At 41.0% G+C, this 23,361-nt stretch overlaps 1 protein-coding gene across 1 annotated transcript in view; it reads left to right on the top strand.

Moving 5' to 3' along the window:
* The window catches only part of agbl4 (AGBL carboxypeptidase 4), a 263,547-nt gene that overhangs the window by 169,682 nt on the left and 70,504 nt on the right, over positions 1-23,361 (top strand). Inside the window, exon 6 of the mRNA XM_061078886.1 lies at positions 8,157-8,196. Coding sequence (XP_060934869.1) covers positions 8,157-8,196 — 40 coding nt within the window. The remainder of the gene's footprint in view (positions 1-8,156; positions 8,197-23,361) is intronic.

A 23,361-nucleotide genomic window follows, 5' to 3' on the forward strand; every position in this document is an offset into this window, starting at 1 on the left:
AAATGATCTAATAATACACATATTGTTTTAAACATTGTTGTAGTCACATGAGAGTCTGGAACTATCAAATTTCACACTTTTAGGAAGCCTTCCATTGTGAGCACCTGTAATCCTCTTACAGTATGATGTACCCAAATTCAGTGATCCACAGAGCCACGCCCAAACGTGTCCTGAAAAGCTCATCTCATTCGCTCATGCTTACCTCACCTCCCCTCTTTGTTACCAGGGGATGATGACTAAGATGCAGTCAGACACACAGATGGGTAAGAAGAAAAGCAGTTTCCCCTTTTACCTCTAGAGTGCTAGAGATCAGTGCAGGCATTGTTCGGGTGTGTATGCGCGTGTTGAACTAAAAGTAGTGACTCAGATGAGGTAGACAGGGATCAGATGAGGGGATCAGAGGAAGATGGAAGATGAGTCAGGCTGTGGACAAATGTTCTCTCACTAACAACCCCATCAAGCATCAACCCTTGCCCTAGTGTTTGTATGTGTGAGTGTTTGTTCATGGCTCACACAGCAATGGGTGCAGATGTCTGTTTCCTGCTTGTGACCTCATCAAAACAGTAGGGTATAAAACCAGCATTGGAGCACAGGGCAATCATTTCAGCCCGGTCTGTTTGTTGGTTAGTTTGTATGTTTGTTTATTTGCAAGCAGGATTACGCAGAGGATGTCTAATGGATTGTCACAAAACCTGGTGGAAGGATGTGGTATGAGTCAGACCCCATTTAATTTAGCTGCAGATCAGGATCAGCAGGCAGATCCAGGAATTTTGTTATCATTTTCTTTAACATTGAGAGATACAGCGTTTCTTAAACACTTTCCTTCATTTCAGGAAATACTTCATGGATTTTAATGAAAAGAAAATCTACTTTATTAAGGGGACTGATATCTATGACTGTTTGTAATTTGGTGCAGCTTGATTACATTTAAATTAACTATTGGGCCTCGGCAGATGTATGTGCCCTCCAGAGCGCCATCCTATAGTTATTACAGAAAACAAATGATTACATTTCTACATGTATGTTATAGTGGTTGTTTATAGTGATGAAACCATAGAGAAATATCACCTGCTCAACAAGTCTTCCAACCTAAACAACCATATAGGTGACTTGTTCCTACCCTCGGACATTATTCATGGGAACGTACCAGCGGCAGTTGTGATAAATAAAACATGTTAAGGTTGTGAAACAGTCACAGTGTACTTGGGTTTAGGTGTAAAGTAAGGTTCAGGAGCTGATTGTGGTTAAAAATAACTTTTTCTTTAAGGTTATAGAACTTTCATCGTAGTTAAAGTAATAAATGATTGCTGAACCATCATGATTGTTAGAAACAAGGTTGGCAAGCGGTTTCACACAGGAAATGAATAGTGGTCTTCGGTGTGAAAGTCCTGTGTTTGGTCAACCCATATATCACCGCAGCCTCCACGTAACAGGGACTTTATTGCTCTGTACATCAACTTACTTCTGCCTTTGCTACTGTCATAATTACCACAGCTGCTAGAGGTTGCCAACAATGAAATGTGACTATTGCTCATTATGTGCTGCTTTCACGGACATTTGGGATTGTTTCTTTTTTTTTACACCTCTGTGGGCGTTGTAGCGTCTTTCAGCTCGCTGTTTTATTTGTTTTCAGGTTTTAACCCTTTAATACTGTGGGTCACTCTCACTGTTTTCGTATGAATAGTTTTCAGCAACAAAACTCCACAAGCTCAATGTAAACTTCCAGTTCAGTCACCAAACAGCAGGCAGAAAGTTGGAGGAATTGGTGGAGACCAAAATCAGAGCTCAAAGAAGAAAGAATATTGAGCAGATTTCCAGAGATAAATGCTAATGCTGCTGGTTGTGCAACGATGCAACTGTTCATCATCACAACTGAAGAATGTCACTGTTTTAAACTTTGAGCAATTATTTCACTGCTGGATTCCATGTACAGCATTAGATTCAGGGTTATAACAGTTAATGAAATAGCAATACAATTCAGAATAATAAAAGTAATAGTGCATTTTATGGAATAAACCCACTTTCCCTGCTAATGGTTCACTTTAATAATAATTTCATCCCACAGCTACATCACTGATAACTGTGCATTGGGTGGTGGCTGCGGCAGTGTAATTTAGCCATATTGACTTTAAATTAATTTGAAATGAGCTGCAAAATGATGGTTGGGATTTTAGTTAAACCCCCCTCCTCCTTTCCTCAGCCTCCTCTCTCTGTCTACTTACTCACTCTCTCTTTTCTGTGTGATAACAATCAGCAAATATGAAAAGTAAATTCTGGAGGAAATGTTGGCAAATGGGTTTCGGGTAGATTTTGCATGAATATTTAATTTAGTCATAAAGTAGGGGTTTAGTGCATTAATGGTTTTTCCACTGACCCCTCCACCCTCTCACTCTTCCCACCCAGATTAAGACGGTGGCACAGTCTGCTATTGGCTCTGCTGATTGGTTCTATTAATGACGTTATTTATACTGATTAGAAAATTATAGATTTGTTTAAGGGGGTGCCGGGTGTGAGAATGATGACTACTTATTAAATTTAAAAAGATAGTAGTAGTCAAGAGATACTAATAGAAACTAATAACAGGAGAATCTGATAAACACCTCCACAGGGAAACTGAGCAGTTTGTCTTTTAGTCAGAATATCAATTTTACATTGGTTTGAAGCCCAGAATAGAAACAGGTCTCTCTTTAAGTTATATGCCTCTGAAAACTAAAACTTAATCATGTTCTCATATCAAACTGTTGTCTAAGATAACTCCAGTACCACGGTCCGCCTCACTATTGTTTACTGTGCTTCAAGCCACAGGACCCCAGAGTCCACAGTGGCTGGCTAGACTACCGCAACAGCTGGAGCAGCTGTCACCTCTCTGGATCCCTATTGCTTCCTCGTTTTCTGACCTAATAACACTAAAACTGGCAGGGCCGGTCCAGTTTCACCTGTGTTAAATATCTGTGGACGTGAGCCAGACAGTTTTATTTGCAAATAATGAATTAACCCTGTCAGAGCTCTGCATCAGGTCATTCCAATTACTCTCAGCAAATTTATTGTAGCTTTAAAAACATTCAGACACTAAAACATACGGACAATCTTTGTGTTGTCCAGTGAAGTGAAACCCAGTGAAAAGGTGGGGCAGTGGAGTTAGCATGTTTTAGCATGTTTTACCCATGACTGTGGGCTTTCTCACCAGCTTCCGCCGACAGTCCGAAGGGTCTATCAGATATTCTAAACAGTCCATAGGTTTGAGTGTGAGCATGAATGGCTGTGTGTCTCCTGTTGTTTGCCCTATGGTCGGCTGGCTAATAGTCAAGAGGGTACCTCGCCTCGATCTTGTCCAAGGTCAGCTGGAATTGGCTCCAGCCCTCCCCTGTGAGATCTTTAGATAAGATGTAAAGATAATGGGTTCATGGAAATGAATCAATCAATTAATAACTCATGCTCAATACCATTGGTTTAAGCTTTTGTTGTCATGAGCGCAGTGAGTGAGCAGTGGCCAGCCACTCTCACGCTGGGCTGGCTTCAACCAGGGTGTGATCCCTCCGCTCTTGGCTCTGTTTGATAAAGTTTAATTCAATCCTATTTTCTGCCCTGGAATGCTTTTGCTAATGTAATTCTCCCTGCGTCAGATCCTCCCTCTTTTCCTCTTTGTGTGTCTGTCTGTCTCTCGCTCTCTCCCGCCTAAAGAACACTAAGCACCTTATCCATGCTGAGGACTAACAAAAGCAGCAGGAAGTGAGAGCAGTGGTAGTATGTTGTAATTCTCTACTACAGATTAATTATCTGTGTAAGTCCTGGCAGACTGAACAGCGCTCGCTCTTTTCATCAGCTGGTTACAGCTGGTTGCGTGTCTCCATAAGTGTGTGTGTATTTAGGAATGTGAGGATTTGAAGAATAAATCAGAAAATGGCATCAGGTTCAGAAGGTTTGGGTATGTTGTGAATTTACAGATGTGTTTTCCTGATTCCCACTATAATGTTAAATGAAAAATACTTTTAAATGATGGGTCCTATTTCAGTCTAACATAGTTGACTTGCAGAAATCAATACTGCCAGTAGAGGGTGCTACACGATCCAATTGAATCAACCTCTCTAATAATACACACCATTGCAGGAAAGTGTTATTAGTTTTATTGGTAACTATTATCATGTTGTTGTGTTTATTTGTGCTGCATTCAGTATTCCTCTATTCATGTGCATCTCAGTAGAGAAGAAAAAATTCAAATCAATATCTGTAAAAAGGGATTAATAGGAGACATTTAAACAAAATGTCAATATAACATATGACTATAAATGGATAATCATTTGTAAGTGTATGTAGCATTGTGTTTTGTGAGATTTCTGGTTAGACATAGTAGGTTTTGCTGAAGAAAACTCATTATAGTGTTTTTAGTGAGTACACAAATTATTTGAGTATTCAGCAGCAGCTTGGTTTGTTCGCGATTCTGCTGATCGGACTGACTGCAGAGAGTCATCTGTCTCTAAAGGTGGTGATAACAGTGTGTGTGTGTGTGTGTGTGAGAGAGCGTTAGAGGTTATAGGTGGAGTGCGCGTGTGTGTATGTGGTGGTGGTGGTGGTGGAGTGTATGATCTCGGCTTGTCTGTGTCTCATGTTGTCACAGTGACCTCTGCTGCTTACATGGCCACCAACTCTAGCTTCCATACCACCACACACACCATGCACTGGATACACTCATAGCTAACTTACCGTCAATACACTGCTGATATCTGGGGACATGAGAGTGTTGAAAATCACCACTGTACTCGAGGCTAAATATCCAAATAATCCTATTTCAAAGCACCTTGACTTCAACCTCACAAATCCTTGCATGTAAGTGAAGCATCTATCTTTTATTTTTAATGAATCCCACATGTTGGAATGACCTTCCCTTCTCAGAACACAATCATCTTTAACTCTCTTCACTACTGAACTGAAATCTCAACTCTCCATAATGCTTCTCACAACATCCTCAATACACTGAGAATTGTCACCTCTCCCACATTGTTCTCATTAACTCAGAACCATTTCATCTATAAAATCAATGTGTCTTTCTTGTTAAGACTTGCCTTCATCCCTAGTTTATTGTAAAGGCAGATATTTTACCAGACATGTTTACTCTTAAAAAGAATGAAATTCATTAAGCTATGGATATATTTAAGAACTCTTAAAATTGAAATTAGATAAACATGCACCAGGTACCTTATAACTAAAGCATTACAGGTGCATATTTCCCAGAATCGCTGGGTATCTTAAACTTCTTCCTCCTATGAATAGCTTTGTGACCCCCTCCCCTCAACGTCTTTTCAATGGGCGGATGTTTCTGTAACTTTCTGAAACCAGTAGTTATTGGCCAAGTGTGCAGTGGTGAGAAAGAAGGAAGGTAGAGTTTCAGCTTCTCTCCCACTTTGTCATTTTTCATCTGTTACACAACAGTTTCTGGCATGAAGCCTTTCAACGACTGAGTGCAACGCAATAAACTGAACACAGAGTGTGCACCCTTCTCCCCATATGATAATATAGCACAGTGCAATCAGCTTTCACTTCAAGTGTGGCTGTTCAACCATAAGCACTTTTGATTACAGATAAGGTCGAACAATACCTAGTAGGAAATTCTTATTTTTGATCATAACCTGACTCTTCGCCTCTGCTTCCTAGAATTTGACCTTTTTTAACATTGTCCCTCAAATTAATGGAAATGCAATACTACTTCCACAATAATACTTTATATTCTCTTTATATACAATCATCTAATACATAAAGGGATAACTTAAATACAGTGGGCCACAAAAGTCCCACTCCTATATGACCTTAATTTGAGTTTGGTATTCGGTTGTTCGGTCGTGATGTCTGAACAGCGTTGTGTCCCCTGCTGTAATAGCAGATTTCAGATGGTGGAATAGATTATACACAATGTGAAACAAGGTTTATCCAATGCCGGTGCATCCTAATGTCATCTATAGCCAGACTAGCACAGAAGCAATAACTGTGTGGAGCCCGAAATGAAGTCATTTAAATGAGCCGAGTCGTGTGCTCCTGCTCAGCTGCGGAAAAAAAACTGAAAACGATTTAGTCCTTTTTTTAAAATCCTTATTGATGCTTCACTAAAAAGATGTGATGGTGAATAAATTCACAGGTTCTGCCGTTGTTGATCGCTTGTGACCTGAGGGTTTGGATATGGATATGGATATTAAGTCACATGCAACATCACATTTAATCCGATTCAGGTAGACAGTCAAATCAGGCAGAGGTATCAAAAACACAGAGGCAAAAAGGCAAGGTCAAATAACTTCACTTGGTCATTACTCACAGGGGAATAAAGATTATAGGAAAACTGGCACTGAGACTAAATACACAAAGGACCAAGACACATGTGAAACGAATGAGGAAAACCAGACAAAGGCAGGAAGTTAAAACAAAATTCAAAACACAAAATTTGAAGTCAAAACGGAATGAGATAATAAAAAACAATAAAAGTGTCCATACAACAAAAGGTTGAAAATGTATTTCTTTATCCTCATTTCAAACTATTTTCGAATGATACAATAATTGTCAGAACACTATAACTCTCAACGTTGCATTCTTTACTCTCACTACAGTGTTTGAGAACTTGTGTTAAAAGTTATTCCATCTCTGCACTTACTGGACCCCTTTCCACTCATGTTGTATATTATAAGTCACTCTCTGAGTAAAAGCCTGTGCTTAATACTGAAATAAGTAGCCTATCAGAGAGCTCCACTCCAGGCAACACTGTATGTGGGTATAGAAGGACTCCAAGTATGTTGAGAGTCTCTTTGCGTATCCCCTCAGCAACTGGTTAGTATAGTGCTCGGATGTTAATGAAGTCTGGTCCTAAAAGCTAGCTTTGACTGTGACCTAGCCATACTGTGTGGGTGTCATACACACATGCTTGCAGGCCCTCCCTTCCTAGGATGTGAAGATCTTGTTTCCTGAGGGACTGGTAGATGAAGAGGGCTGGGGTGTTGATTACTGCAGTGCTCGACAGTCGAGTGTGTGAGTGTGTGTAGAAAGGCAGCAGGTTAAAGAGAGAGGGGAACCCAGCTAGCACCTCCCCTAGACAACTTCTCAGCTGCTGGAGACATCAAGTGCAAAATTGCACACTCTTTCAAAAACTCTCCATCAAAACCAATGAGGTCATACACATACACACACACACATTACCATGGTGAGGAAGCCACTTGGGTGTTGAACAACTTCAACACTCAACAGAAGCACAGCACCGTCAACATACTTGAAAGAAGTATGAAACTGTATTAATAACATAAAGTTTCATATAGTTTACATATTTGAAGCTAACTACCATCAACCTTGTATCGAAGTTATCATTTCTGAGTAAACTAAACTGATATGTGATTTGAGAGATGATTCACAGACTCTGTTAACATCACTCAGGTGATCAAGTCACCTCCACCTTACATCCAGTTCACACCTGGCATTAGAATGTGTTTGTGTGTCTCCAGATGTCTATATGCAGATAAACACGTTCACAAAGAGTAAATGTTGCTTTTAACCAGTTGAAGATTAAAATAAAGGGGGAGCAGCTGAACCAATCAATATGCAGCACACAGCTTTACAATAAAATATGATTTTTCTCATTTTAAATCGTAAAGAAAATATAGAAAAATCAATACAATCGGTCAATGATGAAATTGTGGCAGTGACCACAAGTCAATCGATGTACAGGAATTATACAGGGTAAAAAAAAATATTCTCTTTATTATGAAACAGTTGCAGGTCAGAACCCAGGATGTTTGTGTTCATACAACTAAAATAATTTGACCACCTCTGAATGGGATCTGAGCATCTGGGTATCAAATGTGTCCTCAGTGCGTATTAGGTGTGTTCACATCTAAACTTAGAGCTGTGATAAGGACCACAGAGACGTTCAGTCAACCAATTAAATGTCATTTTTTAGCCCATATTCACATGTCCCAATTTACCAAATCGGTGTTAGCATCGTACAAGGTGCGACATCCTCTGTCCTTAACTCTGTGACGAAAAACTTCCAATTAATTATTTTACCAATGACGTTCTGCATGTGTGGTAACAATCATACTCATATTTTATCTGAGAATTTATGTAAATTATCTTTTAAATGATCTTCAGTGACATTTGTCTAACTGTCTGCTCTCCTTTTATTCCAGCAACAGCGGCGTCTCGACCTGTTAACCATCACCAACTCAGGTAAGTGATCTAATGATTTCACTCCCACAATCCTCCTTTCTATTTCAACACCACTGATATAAAAATGTTATGTGATGCAGGCTCAGTATCACTGTACATCCCATGTTTTTATTATTTGTCTTGATAAGTGACAGAAACATGAGAGTATGGCACCGACATGTCAGATAAGTGTCTACATAAACACCCACTCTCACCCACTTTAAAGGGATAGTTTACCCAAGAATGAAAATTCACTGATTATCTACTATGCAGATGGAGGGGCGGGCAAAGTGTTATAGTCCACAATACACTTTTGGAGTTTCAGGGGTAAACAGTGATACTTGAATTCTCACCGGACAAGATCGGCTGCAGTAACCACTGGAACATAACAATGGACAGAAAACACGGTGTAAATGGTGTTTGAAGGTGAATTTGAAAGTCGGGGGAGTAGATAAAAAGGGAATTTTCATTTCTGGGTGAACTATCCCTTTAACAGTTCTCTTCAGATGGTATTTTGGGTCCTAGTTTTCCGCCGTGTTGGTGAAGACATCGGAACCATTTAATATGTTTGTTTTAATCTCATGTGAATATTAGTTTGATAAACTTTCTTATTTTACTCTTAACATGTGTGAGACTTTCACAACACCTGATTTATTTAGTGTGCGCTGGAAGTCTCTGGAAGTGTCTCTGTGTCTGTTTGTTAGTCTGAGCGTTTCAAAGTTGCTAAACAGGATGTAATGTAGAGACTCCCATGCATGTCAACACATTTTACTTTCTGTGTTTACAAGAGGCTTAAACATCCCAACGTCCATATGTCCCTGACTTCTCCCGGTATACACAACTAAATACTTTCATAAACACGACTCAAATGCTCTGTGCTCACGTTCCACCCTCGATATATTTAGTGCAAAAATACAACATATTTTCATATCCTCATATTTAAGATATAATTGATCTTGGTAATACAGTATATGATAGACATTGTTTAGACTGCTGGTCTTTAAATTATGTCACTTTGGAAAGTTATGATTGCGGTTTTTTGCTACCTTTTTCAAAGACTGAATTAATGCCATCATAAATACGCGTTTTAAATCTACTACGATAAATCTGAACAAACGATCAGAACAACTCAAATGATTTATTATGTACTACTGAGCTGCTGCCGTACACTTACTTGAATTCCTCTGATGAGAAACACTTGAGCACCACTGAAACACATGGCAAATGAAATATGTTCAGATATTGTCTATGAGCATATTGCAGCGAGTGTTCTCTCCAGGGTTTCATTTTATTTCCTGTATGCGTAGGAGAAATATGTGCAGAGTTTGTGCAGAGTGGTTTGAATTTTACCCCGTGCGCACCTCAAACTCGTAACATGTTAGCAATCAGGCAGGCATATGGTGCTCCGAGTTTGACTGGATGTGAAAACGTGTCAGAAAGTAGCTGCACTGTTGGAAATTAATGCCAGTGTCTTGGCGAGGCAGCTGTGAAAGCGAGAGATCCACCGAGATGAAGAGCAGGGAGGAAATTCGAAAAACTCGGGAGGAGAAACAGATGGGGATGGCGAGGAGGATGCAGAGACCCATATGTCTAAAGTAGCTGGATGATCTAATGTGCTTTGATTAGAATAATGCGTATGTGAGACTCATGCAGACTGGGTTAATTTAGCAGGTTTACTTTGCAGCTGTTCCTCAGGCCCCCTGGCCTTCACAGTTTGATAGAGGGCAAGCAGAAAGAGACAAAGGGCAAAGAAGGGAGAGAATGTGAGAACACTTATATACAAACACCTTCTACGGCCAAGTGAGGAGGAAAGACGTGGAAAGGATTTGATTATTATACGATGCGATGTCTATGCATCAACTGAGATCAACTAATCTGACATCAGACTGTTTGCTGTTCCCAGGCTTTTGATCAAAAGATGCGATATATCGACTTAAAATGGATCTTGTGTCAAACATTAATTCAAAACAAAGTTTACTGTAGGTACAAGTTTCAGCTTTTGATTCACCTCAAAAAATGAGAAATATATTTGTCATATGCGTTTTACTCGGAGGTGACTCATGCAGCTATTCTCACACAGAGGCCTGAATAATGTAGCGCTGCAGAGATATTTGTTTCTCCCATCTCCCTAGAGGAGTCCTGCACCTCCTGGATAAGTGGATTTCTGTTCACCTCTTGGAGAAAGCTTCAATGGTGCCAAACTTTGTGGATTTTCACAATGACTGAGCTCTGTACTAATTTTGGGGAATCTTTATTCACTATTTTCACTTTATTGTGGCTGGGGATGCTAAATGGGACTTTGCATTTTAAGATGATCTGGGTCACTGACACAGAGGACAGTCCCAACGAGTCTGTTTCTTTTTGTGAAAGCAGCTGCCTCTTTAGAAGTCTGTCTAGTAGCTCATTATAAGAATAAACTGTGAGAAGAAAATAAAATGAAATCTCATGCTACTAAATAAGAAAAAAATAAGGGGACTGAGTGCTTTGCTTTGTACTCACCAAGGTTATTTCAATTTTGTCCACTCTGTTTTTAGCCAGCCTGCAGCATCAGACTTTTGTCTCATAAGTAAGATGAATGGCACAACAACCTGATAACTTATTCCGTTGCTCCAAAGTTTTACTCTGGTGATATTTCAATGTCTTGGTAAAGCTTGGGTTGGTAATACTGGCGAAGCGGATGGAGAAGGCTACACTTTCAAAATCGACATCCCCCAAAACACATGAACATGCACTGACTGACTGCTAGAGGACGAACTCTCTCTATAGCTGTTGTCTCTTCTTCAGTTACGAATACTCTCCTGCTTGTGCAGTCCTGCACAATTAGAGCATGGGCAAGGTCCGCACAGGCAGGTAGGTAGGTTAATGACGGACAGGTACGGAAAGGTAATTATCTTATTATTAGCTTTTTCCCTTTTTTTCAGGCGCCTTTATTTATTTCTGGCTATCAGGACAAATACGTTAAAAGTGTGTCAGAATCAACCTACCAACCTTACCTTTAACAGTCACAATGCCATCCCATTAATTCATCTTAAAACAGCTTAATACTTCTATGACTTTTCATTGCCCCTTTTAGATGAGCGTATGATTGTTGACACAGAAGAGATTCCCTCCTTCAGGGTTTGGTTTTCACCTGGGGAGGGACCTGAGATGGCTTTTTATTAGTCCTCACTTTCTTCCAGGTTTCTTCCTCCGACACTGTGTAGTGCTTGGCTCGCTGTGTAAATTATTGCAGGTCATTATTCAGGGGAGTCTATTATATCCTTAACTCGGCGGACATATTTTGTCCTGCCCCGCTGCTTATTACCATTCACGCTAGGTGAGTGGACATGCACACCCACACACAGTGAACACGGTGAAGGTTATTATGATGGCTGTATGGAGAGCAGGTGAGGCTCTCAGATGAATGATTCCGATAGGGAAACACAGCCAGGACACCCTCTCCTCTTCCCTGCAGTTTTCGGGAGTTTCTGCTCCTTCGCTCCTTGTCATCCTCTCAAGCGCCTCCCTCCCTGCTGCGGGCGACTCATCTGTGCAACACCTGATATCTGTTGTTATTTATTAGTGATCTTACTTTCTCACATCGCCTCCGTCCTCTTGTTTTCTTCCCCTTTGTCTCGGCTCCACATCACAGACGGCAGAGGGAATCACCGGGTGTGAACTAGCTAATAGGCTCAGGTGTCTTCATAAGGTGCCGCGTATGAGAGGGAAAGAGGCCTGTGTTTATAATGCCATTCAATAGCTGCTCTGAAGACTGGTTCACACTTATATCTGTATTCACACACAAGTGAATATATACTTAAATTTGAATTTGACATATAAATACAGTTATTATACACACAGGAGGAGAAGAAACAACAATAGCACAGTATGTCTTTACTTTCTTCTTTTACACTCACACAGACACACACACATGCATGCATACCGACTATCACACAGACCCACTCAAACCTCACTCGGCCCTCTTTAATTGGACACTTGAGCAGCACACGGCTGCATCTTGCTCCTGTTGAACACAGCCTGACATTTCAGACTGCTGACCTTTCCAGCCCCGCCACAACTAAATAATGATTAGTCCTGGCAACTGTTCCACCACAACAACAGCCAGGTACACACACACACACAAGCATGGACACGCACACACAGGTGCAAACAGAACAACAAAAACACCTGCATTGAGGGCTTTGTCTTTTTCACAGCGAGAAAATGGGGTGCAGACATTGATTCGAGAGGCCATTGTCATTCTTTTGGCTTATCGATTAGATTGTCCTTTTCCATATCTGCAGTCAGAACCCAATAATGTGTTGTTCTGAATTAACTCAGCTTGCCTCTGTTTAGTTTCTCCTTTCCCCTTGATGCGCTCTCAGCATTACAGTGGAAAAAAGGTCAATCATATTCATGAGATTTGGGCAGATTTGCGCGTGTGTACGTGTGCACACACTGTTCGGCTCTGCGCACAGACACGTTCCAGCATGTGTGTGCATGTGAGGCAATGAAGCAGTGTGGAGATAATAGGCAGTTCTCAGATCCCTGCTCTCACTTTCTTCTTTTTCACTCGATCACTTCTCCCTTTGTGTCTCCATTTCCCTGCTGTTTCTGTCAGAGCAGCATAGAAATGTTCTTCGTTAGAGAATCTTCTTCTACAGTTATTCTTTGTGCTTCCTGCTTTGCTCTCTCCAGACAAAACCACTGTACATATCTCTGAGGTCAGGAGGTACGTTCTGCACAGCCAGCTGCTCATATTCAAAAGCCGCGTCTGAGTCTTTCATGATACACACAGTGGTGATGCTGTGGAAATTGAAGGATATAAATTTAACATCATAAAGGCATGAGCATACAGAGAGCGTGAACACAATTATTTGGTATGGAGCTGATGGTCCCTACATGATTAAGAACATAATCATTTTAGCCTTTTGTTGCCTTGGTAACAACCTCATCAGGGCATTTTCTAAACAAAATCATCAACAGCGAAACAGTCACACATCTAATCACATCAACAAATTTCAATTTATATTCATATTTTTGAAACAAGGGTCACAAAGACTGTACAAAACATTTACACACAGCTACATCTACATCTTGAATAATTTCCTGAATCATTTTTTCCTTCTCCTTTATACATACTCAATTCTAGTCAGCATTGACAAAGTAAATATGATTAATCTAAAGCAAGGTGCAGTGCGCTCACAATGCAGCAAATTTGTTTACCAGCTCCAATACTCCTGATGCAGATAATCCAGGGAATCAGCCGTTATTACAAGCTCAAATAATAACTTCATATCAGTCAGTTAGACTAAAAAAACAAAACTGTGTAAATAAAAAATGTAATATCGACTATTATTTCATTTTAACACACATAGTGGACATTGTACCTCGCAGCAGTTAATAAAAAAATATATACTACTAAGACATAGCTGTGGTTCAGCCAGTAACTGCAAATATCCTCCGCCATGGACAACAACCTTGTTGGCTTCCGTAAAAACGTACTCTGGTCAACTGAAACAAGCCAAGCAACTGCCAACTAAATCAAAAAGTAAACTTTGTGAGGACCAACACTATGACTGAGGTAAAACCTTTGTTGCTTGTAAAAGTAAAAGGAAGTCAAATTTTTTGTTCTCAATTTTTATGTGCAGCCTTGGTTTCTTTACTGGCAGCAGCGAGATGTCGTGTTTCAACCTTTGTACAACATTTTTTTAAATCTAAAAATCTGCAGAAAAGTCAAGTTTCTTTTTTCTAATTTACACAATGCAGCAGCCTGGCCTCCTCTCAGCCGTTTCATAGCTTTCCTTTCCTCAGATGAAAGTCTCTGGGCAGTCATCCAAACAATACAGTTATATAGCATGTATTTATGTCTTTGTTGTGGTGACACTTCTGTTTTGAATATGATGTATTTTACTTGGCTCCTCTGTAATTGCACTCGTGGAGGGTTGTTGTGGTGTTGGTGCAGTAAGAGTTTCCCTCCTACGAAATGTTCATAAACCACAGGAATGTTATTTAAACTCCTGGTGCCATCACTGTTTTGACTTTGAAGAACAAAGAGTATTAATCTTTTCTTTTTTAAATACAATAAAAATGAAAGTTAGCTCCCTTGTGTGAACCAATGTATTCTCTGTTCAACTGTAAAGACTTTAATCAGATGATCTCTATCAATCCCAACGATCTCCCTTTAAGTTAAGTTGAAACATAAGAGAAACCTTCAGTCTTTCATTGAGTCGCTCTGTGTTTTATGCCCCTTTCAGCCATGCTCACTAAATGTCTCTAAAATGCTATTGACGACCTCCTCACTTCTTAAAAAATACATGAATATTTAAATGTAATTTTCATCTGCAACTGGTGACACTGCAGAAGGACTCCTAAAAGAAAATAGCCAGTGGCAGCAGGATCTCTCCAGTAAGTCCAGCACACAGAATCCATTAAATAAGTAAATCAAGCCAGCCTTCCTCATGGAGCTCTTGTTCTGTCCTTAATACTTGAAGCAAGCATGAGCTATTCTCGCTCATTCTTCTTCTGACTCAAACACAGGGATTAAAGCAAGGAAAGAAAGCTTGTGACTGAAGAGGGGCTGGTCAGTGGGAGTTGATTACATGTTCTTACTGCCGTACCACTTTTACATTAGCATTGAGAGCTGCTGGCTGGTAAAGAGCCAGACAGGGGGTGCTTAATTTATTTATTTTATTCCATTTTAAAATTGTTTTGGACTTTTGTGGGCAGGTGTGGTTCAGAGGGCGGAGTTGGTTGCTCAGTGATGGTACGATTTCCTGCTTTTCTGTGTGGAAGTGTCCTTGGGCAAAGCACTGAGCCCAATATTGCCCCTGATAGCTGAGTGATTTAGAAGTGCTGGATATAGAGGTGTTGTATGAATGTGTGTGTGTGAGTAGGAGAACATTACTCATGTTGTGAAGCCCTGTGAGTGGTCACTAAGACCAGGGAAGTCTTTCATAAATGAAGACGACTGACCTGATGCCCCGAGCTGGCCCTGACCTCCCTCGGGCCCCAACCACAATTCTGATAATGGCCCCTCTCAGCTGACCTTTGAGTCATGTAAACCATTTCCACAGTCACACCTGACACCCCAGTGCTCCCAGTGCAATCCCTTGAACCGGTATTCACATGCAATGTGCTTATCTTGGTGTTCATTAAACCTATTCAGTAGTATTTCCTTCTCACGCTGACAGACAGAAAGTCACAGAACAGGAAGTGGTTGGCAAAAAGGAGATGCATTACAACTTTACTTGGAATTGAGAAAACACGTTTTACCTGATTGCTGCTCCTGAAAATCACTCTTTTCTTCTTTTCTTTCTAGGTGAAGAAAAGTTAACCTCTCATTACAGTTGTAAACATTGACACCAGCTTCAACACAAGGGGAAGGCGGGGCCATTGTGTTATTTGTGGGGGGGCCACCAGTTGTGCTGGCATGTATACAAGATGTAGGTGCCCTTTGTCTCTTCAGGACACTTTTTCCCCCCACCATGCAGTGTCCTCTTATAAAGGTTTTAATGTATAAAAGCTGGACAAAACTTAGAAAAAGGCAGACACATAAAAATGGATGAAACTGGAGAAGACTGGGTTGAGTCTGGTTTGTAGTTTCCACTCTGAGAAAAGTATTTTTTTTGCAGATGCAGACCGGGAGACTGGGTTTCTATCCAGCCTGAATTGACCCTTGGAAAAAGGGAAGACATGTCTGAAACAACCTAAATGCAACCTCCAGCTCACTATCTAGTCCTGTGGTACATACCTGAGCTGATAGAAATCTGTGGGTTGCTCTAGGTTGACTCGCTCTCTGGTATTAGAGCTGCAGATATCTGTTTTTAGTGAAGACTTTGCACCGAAAAAGATGAAATACAGGAAAAGCAGACATTATTTATCCAAACTACTATCAGGCATTTGTGTAAATGAGCAGCTGTGAAAGCAACTCTTCCTATTATTGCCCTAATTATATCCTTTCTCTGTGAATTTGCATATTTTATCTCACTCCTCTACTCTTTCTCCTCAGTTCATTATGGGGGACTGTGCTTCCATTTTGATGTGGTTAAAGAAAAATAATCAAACAAACAAAGAAGGAGATGAAGGATGGAGGCGAGGAGAGGACGGGGGTGTGCTGGCCGCCTCATATTGAGTATTTTCCAGTTGATTTTGTTGAAGGCTTCTCAGCAGCGTGGCTAAATAAGCAGCGGCATGCTAATGAATGGAGAATGAGTGAGATAATTTAGCAGGCAAAGAATGGACGACTGTGAAAGATAGGAGCCAGTAAATAAAATAGGGAGGGGGGGGGGTTATGGGGGACAACACAACATTGAAAGTATTTAGAAAATATTTGTCATCAAACAATTATTAAAAACCTGCCTCTGTTCTATAGCCCTGAAGGTATTTTTTTTGTTTCCAGACCTATTACTAATGCTTAGAGTAAACATGCTATGTCGCTAACACCCTAATTTCATGCCCTGTACACGCAGTCAACCCTGTGTCTCATGTTGCTGCGTGCAGAAAAGGAGGGAGAGGGAGAGCTAAACTCAGAGGACAGTAAATGACAACAGAAGAAGCGTATAGACTCGTGTCTGTCCTCCCTCTAAAAGGGCGATGTGACGGAGGCAGTAAACAGGCTGCGGGCGCTGAGATTATTTCTTTGTCACCAGAAGAGCCACCAGTGTTGCTGAGCACTGCTGTGGAGCAAATCCTCCTAGAGAGGACTGATTGGATTTTTGTTCCAGGGAGCCTTTTGTGTTAGCAGCATAGGGACTAGATAATAGAGGTTGATGCCACTCCGTCTCTGTGTTATGACTGGTGGATTGAGTTTTTTTTACGGACACAGTGTGTGTGTGTGTGTGTGTGTGTGTGTGTGTGTGTGTGTGTGTGTGTGTGTGTGTGTGTGTGTGTGTGTGTGTGTGTGTGTGTGTGTGTGTGTGTGTGTGTGTGTGTGTTTCTGAGTGTGTGTGTGTGTGTGTGTAGAGCAAGGACATCGCTTGTCTCACACACCACTTTTTACTCACAACCTTTTGCATCCTCTTTGCTTTACGGTTGCTAAATATTTGAGAACATGGTCTGCTCTACCATTATGGATACCTGTTATTAATTAATTATTCATATGATAACCTGCCACTCTGCTAAGTTGTTCACAACAGAATAGTCACCGTCACACAAGCTGCAGTGCAGGTATGCGCACGTTGCCAGGAGATTCCTCGCTGCCACGCTCAAGGTCACAAACAACCTTTTCTCAGTCTGTGCCTCAGCCCCCTCTGTCTCCTGTGGAGCATGCGTCTTCAATGGATGTGTATAAACAGTGCCGTATGTATGAATGTAAATTATACACATTAATGACCTTTGTAGGGATGTGCTATAATTGCCCTGCTTTCTCAGCAGCCGACAGGTTTCAGTTATAGAGGAAAGCATCCACAGTCTTTACCTAGGAAACGTCAGCACGAGACTTTAGCCCAACTCCTTTAAACTCAGGTAACTCTCCTGCTCATTACACTTCCCTGCTGTCCTGTGACTTTGTGCTGACCTCTATAAGAGACCATGAATGATATAGATATATATTCACTCACTAATCCCAGGCAACTAGTGTTATAACTAACTTTCAACAGACATTTTTATTAAATGTCTGTATGTATCCTGCACTGCATGACTTAAAAGTGCTTGGATAAACATGGAGAATAGACATGTAGGGAGTTTTTTAAACAAACATCAGCACAATTAAATGCTGTTGATCAACAACATTGTCAAGCCTGTGCAGACTTGGTTTATATGAAGGTAAAACCTGTTTTTATTGCACCTGTAAATCTAAAATCTGCTGTACCTGTCTCCCGGTGGCGGCAGCTCAGCGACGAGGTGGGTTATCAGGCTGTGTGTCTCAGGTCATATAGCAACCGATTGCCAGATTCGTCTTGACGGTTTTCTCCCCAAAGAACTAAATGTGAGATAGACTTGTTTCCCATTGTCACATCAGCTGGCATCCTGCATGTGGACGGCAGAGGGGATACATGACATGTGACATACTTCTTCACAGTCAAAGCCAGAGTCCTTGCTAGTGCTTGTTTGCCCTGGTTGAGGAATATGCTTTGTGAGATATTGTGCTTTCAGTTGTTTTTCAAAGTTAGTGGCGTGATTGCAAGCGATTCATATATTTATTCACAGTATAACTAAGTTTACGTCACTGTCATTTTAGCTTAAACAGATAAAAATGTGTTTGCATTTTGTTCAGCGGAGTTACACAGGAAATGCTTTATGACATAAACGGTTGTTATTGTGGTTTGGGGACTCGCAGTTCTTTCTACAAAAATTAGACCAAAAACAATAAAAGAGAATGAAGTAAGGGGAAAAGAAAACCTAATAAGATGTCTGCCGGGTTTTGATGTGCAGCCGCTGCACCAACACTCGGCATTAAGCTCCAAATCAATCTTAACCTCTGCCAAGTGTACAGTAAGCTGCAGGGATGATTCTGTGGAGGGATTGGATATCTGTGACCTTGGCTCTCCTTGACTGCTGTTGGTGTGTGCGTGGGTGGGGGTCTGCGTCTGTTAGGTAAAGGCCGCAAGTTGTGAGAACACTCTGACCCTTCCATGTGTGACCCCCCACATCCACCCACCAGGGGTCCTGCATCCCCTGGCGACGAACAAGCTGCTGGTTGGCCCGAGTTTTACCTGCTATTATCTGTCTGATGCTGTGCACCTATAAGCCTGGCTGCCCCCTCTGCATGACAGGCGGCCGAGGTCTCCCGTCCAATCCCAGCGGCGTCCTGCTGTCAGCTACAGAAGCAATGCTGAGGTTCTCTGGCTGCCTCCACACCCGGTCTGACAGCCGCCCCGGAGGAAGGGGCACGAGAAGCAAAGGGAAGAGAGGGGAAAAGGGAGAGCAATACCATTAAGATGAGCTGTATTCCCACAGACCAAAGCCTGCCCACCAGCCATGTGCTGCGGCTCACCTGGCTGCCAGATAAGTGGAGATTAGAGGAGCCAGTGGAAAAGGTATTAAAGGCATGCGAAGAATTCTCTCTGAAACCCAGGGACAGCTCGGGTACTTTTAGGATTTCTCGTGTCATGTTTGACATTTGATGCCGACGCAGAAAGGGCACAGAGACAGACAGTCCATGCTTGCTCTCAAACAGATGGGGCCGTCCTCCGTCTTTTTTAATATATTTTTATGCTTGTTTGTTTGCGCCGTGTCCTCCACTTCTCGCTGTTGCCCCTGTATAAATTACAGTTTTGCGAGTTCCCTATCTAGTTAGCAGAGAATAACAGTCTGGTGACACTGGGAAGATCAATACAGGTCCGCAGCAGGAGGTAAAGCGGCCTTAATGAACTGAATTGACTGGTACTGAAATATGATCAGTATTTCTCTGGTGGTCATTATGTTCCTTATGAAGAAGATCAATGTCTCCTGTGTGGATCACTGAGTACACACAGCAGGATGGCAGGGCCAGCACTGATACCATTCTAAATAGTTAATGAAGGATTTATTCACAATAAGGTGTCAGTGTGTGTGAGTGTGTGTGTGTGTGTGTGTGTGTGTGTGTGTGTGTGTGTGTGTGTGTGTGTGTGTGTGTGTGTGTGTGTGTGTGTGTGTGTGTGTGTTTGTTTGTGTGTGTGTGTGTGTCTGTGTGTGCTTCTGTCGTTCTCTTTGTCTCTCTTCTTCTTCAGCATTAGGAACTGATGTGCCTGTATGAGGCTGTGCTGTTCATTTCATGGGCTATCACTTTTTAAATTGGTGAATGCCTTCTTCATGGTTGATTAGTAATTCATGCGGAGCTAATTAAGAGGCATAATAGGAGAAAGACTGGTGAGATGCCTCCAACCAAAATAGGGAAACGGCATTACCCTGGACTGTAAACAGTTGTGATTGATTGTTGAAATGCGCGGCCCATAAAAGACGCTCACGCCTCTGAATCCATCATCTTAGAACCAGACACCCATATCTCCATTTTGCTCGCTGCTTTTCCTGATCTTAGAGCGCCTTTCCAGAAAGTTGCCTTAATGATCCCTCCGTCCTGGCTGTCTAATTCCTGGCATCATCACTTTGCTGCGTCTGGTGGATGTGTGTGTTTGTGTGTGTGTGTGTGTGTGTGTGTGTGTGTGTGTGTGTGTGTGTGTGTGTGTGTGTGTGTGTGTGTGTGTGTGTGTATGTGTACGGTGCTGCTGCTCAGGTTGGTACTCATTGCTGCCAACCATCATCACGCACGCACCTGTACCAGCATCTGTGTTTTGCATAGTTTGGCACAGGTGCTGCGTTTAGATTGGCTGTGTGCGTGCCGTGAACTTAATGCACACACCTCAAAGCGCCATAGTCATTTTCTTTAGCTAAATTGCAAGACGTCAACGTGTTCACTTCCTTCAGATGTTTGTTTGTCACATACATAGATACACAAACTAATCAACCTCAAAAGGAGTTTTTATTTTATCTGTCCGTCCATCTGTCCGTTTTTGATTCTAGGCGTAACGCTGCAATGATGACGTGTGTACCCACAGTATAATTCCATCATCAGCATCATTACTGCTATTATCCCGTGTCTCCCTTTAATGCAGGCTAATGGATGACCAATAAAGATAGATGAGCCTGGCAGTGTGGAGCTAATAGGCAGGACATGATGTCTGGCTTCTGTCCTGACTCCAGTCTTTACCCGATCAGCTGCTCCCTCAGATAAAAAAGAAATTGCTAAAATATTATCTGGAGTTTTTCTTTCAGATGTAATGAATCATTGTACGGTCAGATAATAACAGGCCAATAGCTTGTGACAAATGACAGCAGATTTTGTTCTGTTTGAGTAAGTCACTATTCAAAAATAGGTCATTGTAATTATTTAATAAATTTGTTTTTAATTCTCATAATGGTGAAAAGTCAACGCATGGCAACAGGAACAGCATTAAGTTGATATTTAAATGTTTTGATTTGAGACTACTTTGGGTGTGGAAAAACCATCTTGAAACTTGCTGTAAGTGAAGCAAGCCATTCTCTTTAACTGTCTTACACATGTGGCTCATATAGTACTATAGGTCAAAGTGACTATGTGTGTTTGTTAGTTTCTGTGCAAAGTAGTTCTTCTCTTCAGATAATCATCCCATTCTCTCTGTGTCCTTGTAGTGAAGATTCAAGCATCATTTTGACCTTCCCCATTCTTAGACTCTAATGAGAGTATGAAATTGTACAATAGCTTCTCTTTGGTAGACGTTCCTATTGTTGAAGAATCCAGTAGAAATGTATACGATTATGTTTAATAGAGCTAATGGAAACACTGAAACAACACAAAAAGTTCACATTCAATCAGGACTTTCTTTTTTAAAATAGTACCGCTTTATTTGTTGCTATTTATTTAACAGATAGAACAAGCCTCCTTTTTAACAGTTACTCAGATAACCAATCTGCTCTGATGATTTATTTGCAACCAAAATACATTTAATATGTCGTGATTTTTACAACATCATTCACATAACTAAGCACATCTCATTCCTCACCACACTATTTCTCACTAGAAATTCGGGGCTGCTGAAGGAAACGATCATTTGTAAGTAAAATTAGCTTTACATAAAAAACAGCTTATAACTAAGTATATATTGAAAATGTCAAAACAGTTTGGATATAATAATGTTGCACATGTCTTTCCTAAAAAATAAACACTTGGGACAACTGCAGAGGAACTTTCATGTGTAAATCAAAGGACAGAATGAATAGGAACCACATTTTTCGAATAAGGTCTCAGTTCTATTGGGATGAAACCGAAGTGGAAAACTTGAGGTTCACAAAGAGACAGAATGTTAAGGCTGTAACTTGTCTGTCATCAACAGTTGCACCACACCTGTGCTTCTCGTTGTGTGACATGTGAAAAAAGCATGTTAGTACTCACAGAAATATGGGCCGTGGCGGCTGGTCAATAATGGGGCTGCCGCCCCCTCCAACATTTTGAGACAAAAAAGCCTGTATAAAAATGCTACACATTAAGTAATTAGATAATTACAGTTTACTCGTACAATGCTCCTGGTTGACCGTAAGCACCTGTGAGCATTCAATATAAGTTGTTTTCAAATTATATTTGGTTCATTTCTGTCTAAATACATATACTTCCAGGTGTGGGACGCCGGCCAAATGGAAATGAATGTGGGTCCTTAACTTTTGGCAACAAGAGAACCTGAGGCTGCTCTTGAATTGGTTGTTGCAGATTTTCCACAGGTCGAATCTCTCTGCACCCCGGACACTCCCACTTTTATTCATAGCAAATAGGTATCAACTTAAGTTGTTTTTCTCTAATGTGATTGGTCGACCATCAACGCCATCTCAGGTATGTAAGACGTCACTGAGTTATGTGTGGTGCGAGCTGACCGGCTTCAGGTGGAACTGTGGGAAATCCATTGATTTCTTTACAAAAACACCCCAACAAGAAAAAAGAGAAAAAAGGAGCTTGGTCCGGACCTACCCGATTTACAGGTTCAGCAACAGGTGATGAGGTCGAGCTTACATCTGAGAAGCAGAGTTCACTTACTGAAAGCAAAGTAAGCTGTTTCCCCTGTTTGCTGTGTTGAGAGACCTAAAGCGTCTCTGTGAAAAATGCAAACGGCATGAAAGTTCCCACAGTCACTATGAGGCTACAGGACTGGCATATTGTGTGTTATGTTGTTTTTGTTGAGTCTTGCTTCAGTTTGTTTAACCCCCAAAAACGAGCCGCCGATGAATATTAGCCTCACAGAGACGACCATCAAGCAGATTCATGCAGAAGATGACTCATAGACAAACGATACAGTTGGGAAATAGTTATGTGGAGTCTTTAAAACTTTACTAAACTAAGAATACAGTTACAGTAAATCCTTATTGGATATGTATATAGTGTGTCAATCATAATTTTAAGAAAATCCAGAGAATGTAAAATAACCACTGACATTGTTGGTGCCCCGAAAAATCAACCTTGTAATTATATTAAGTTTTATATTACGATACAGTTCAGGTATTACACACAAAAATTGTGATTCAAGAAACACAAGCAAGTGTAGTTGCCTATGTACACTTGCACAACTTCTAAATACCATGACCTGGATAACCTCTTTAATCTTTACAGACACAAAAATGAGACAAAACTGCCTGTGACAAGTGTGACATAAGTCTAATAAAAAATAAAGGAGTGAGAAATTAGTAATTATTTGATTCAGTAAAAGGCCATATGAAAGTATTTAGCATTGACTTCAAAGAACAAAGTGTTGCTGCAGTTCCTGG

This window comes from Limanda limanda, chromosome 9 (genome assembly GCF_963576545.1).
Source record: "Limanda limanda chromosome 9, fLimLim1.1, whole genome shotgun sequence".
Taxonomy (NCBI): domain Eukaryota; kingdom Metazoa; phylum Chordata; class Actinopteri; order Pleuronectiformes; family Pleuronectidae; genus Limanda; species Limanda limanda.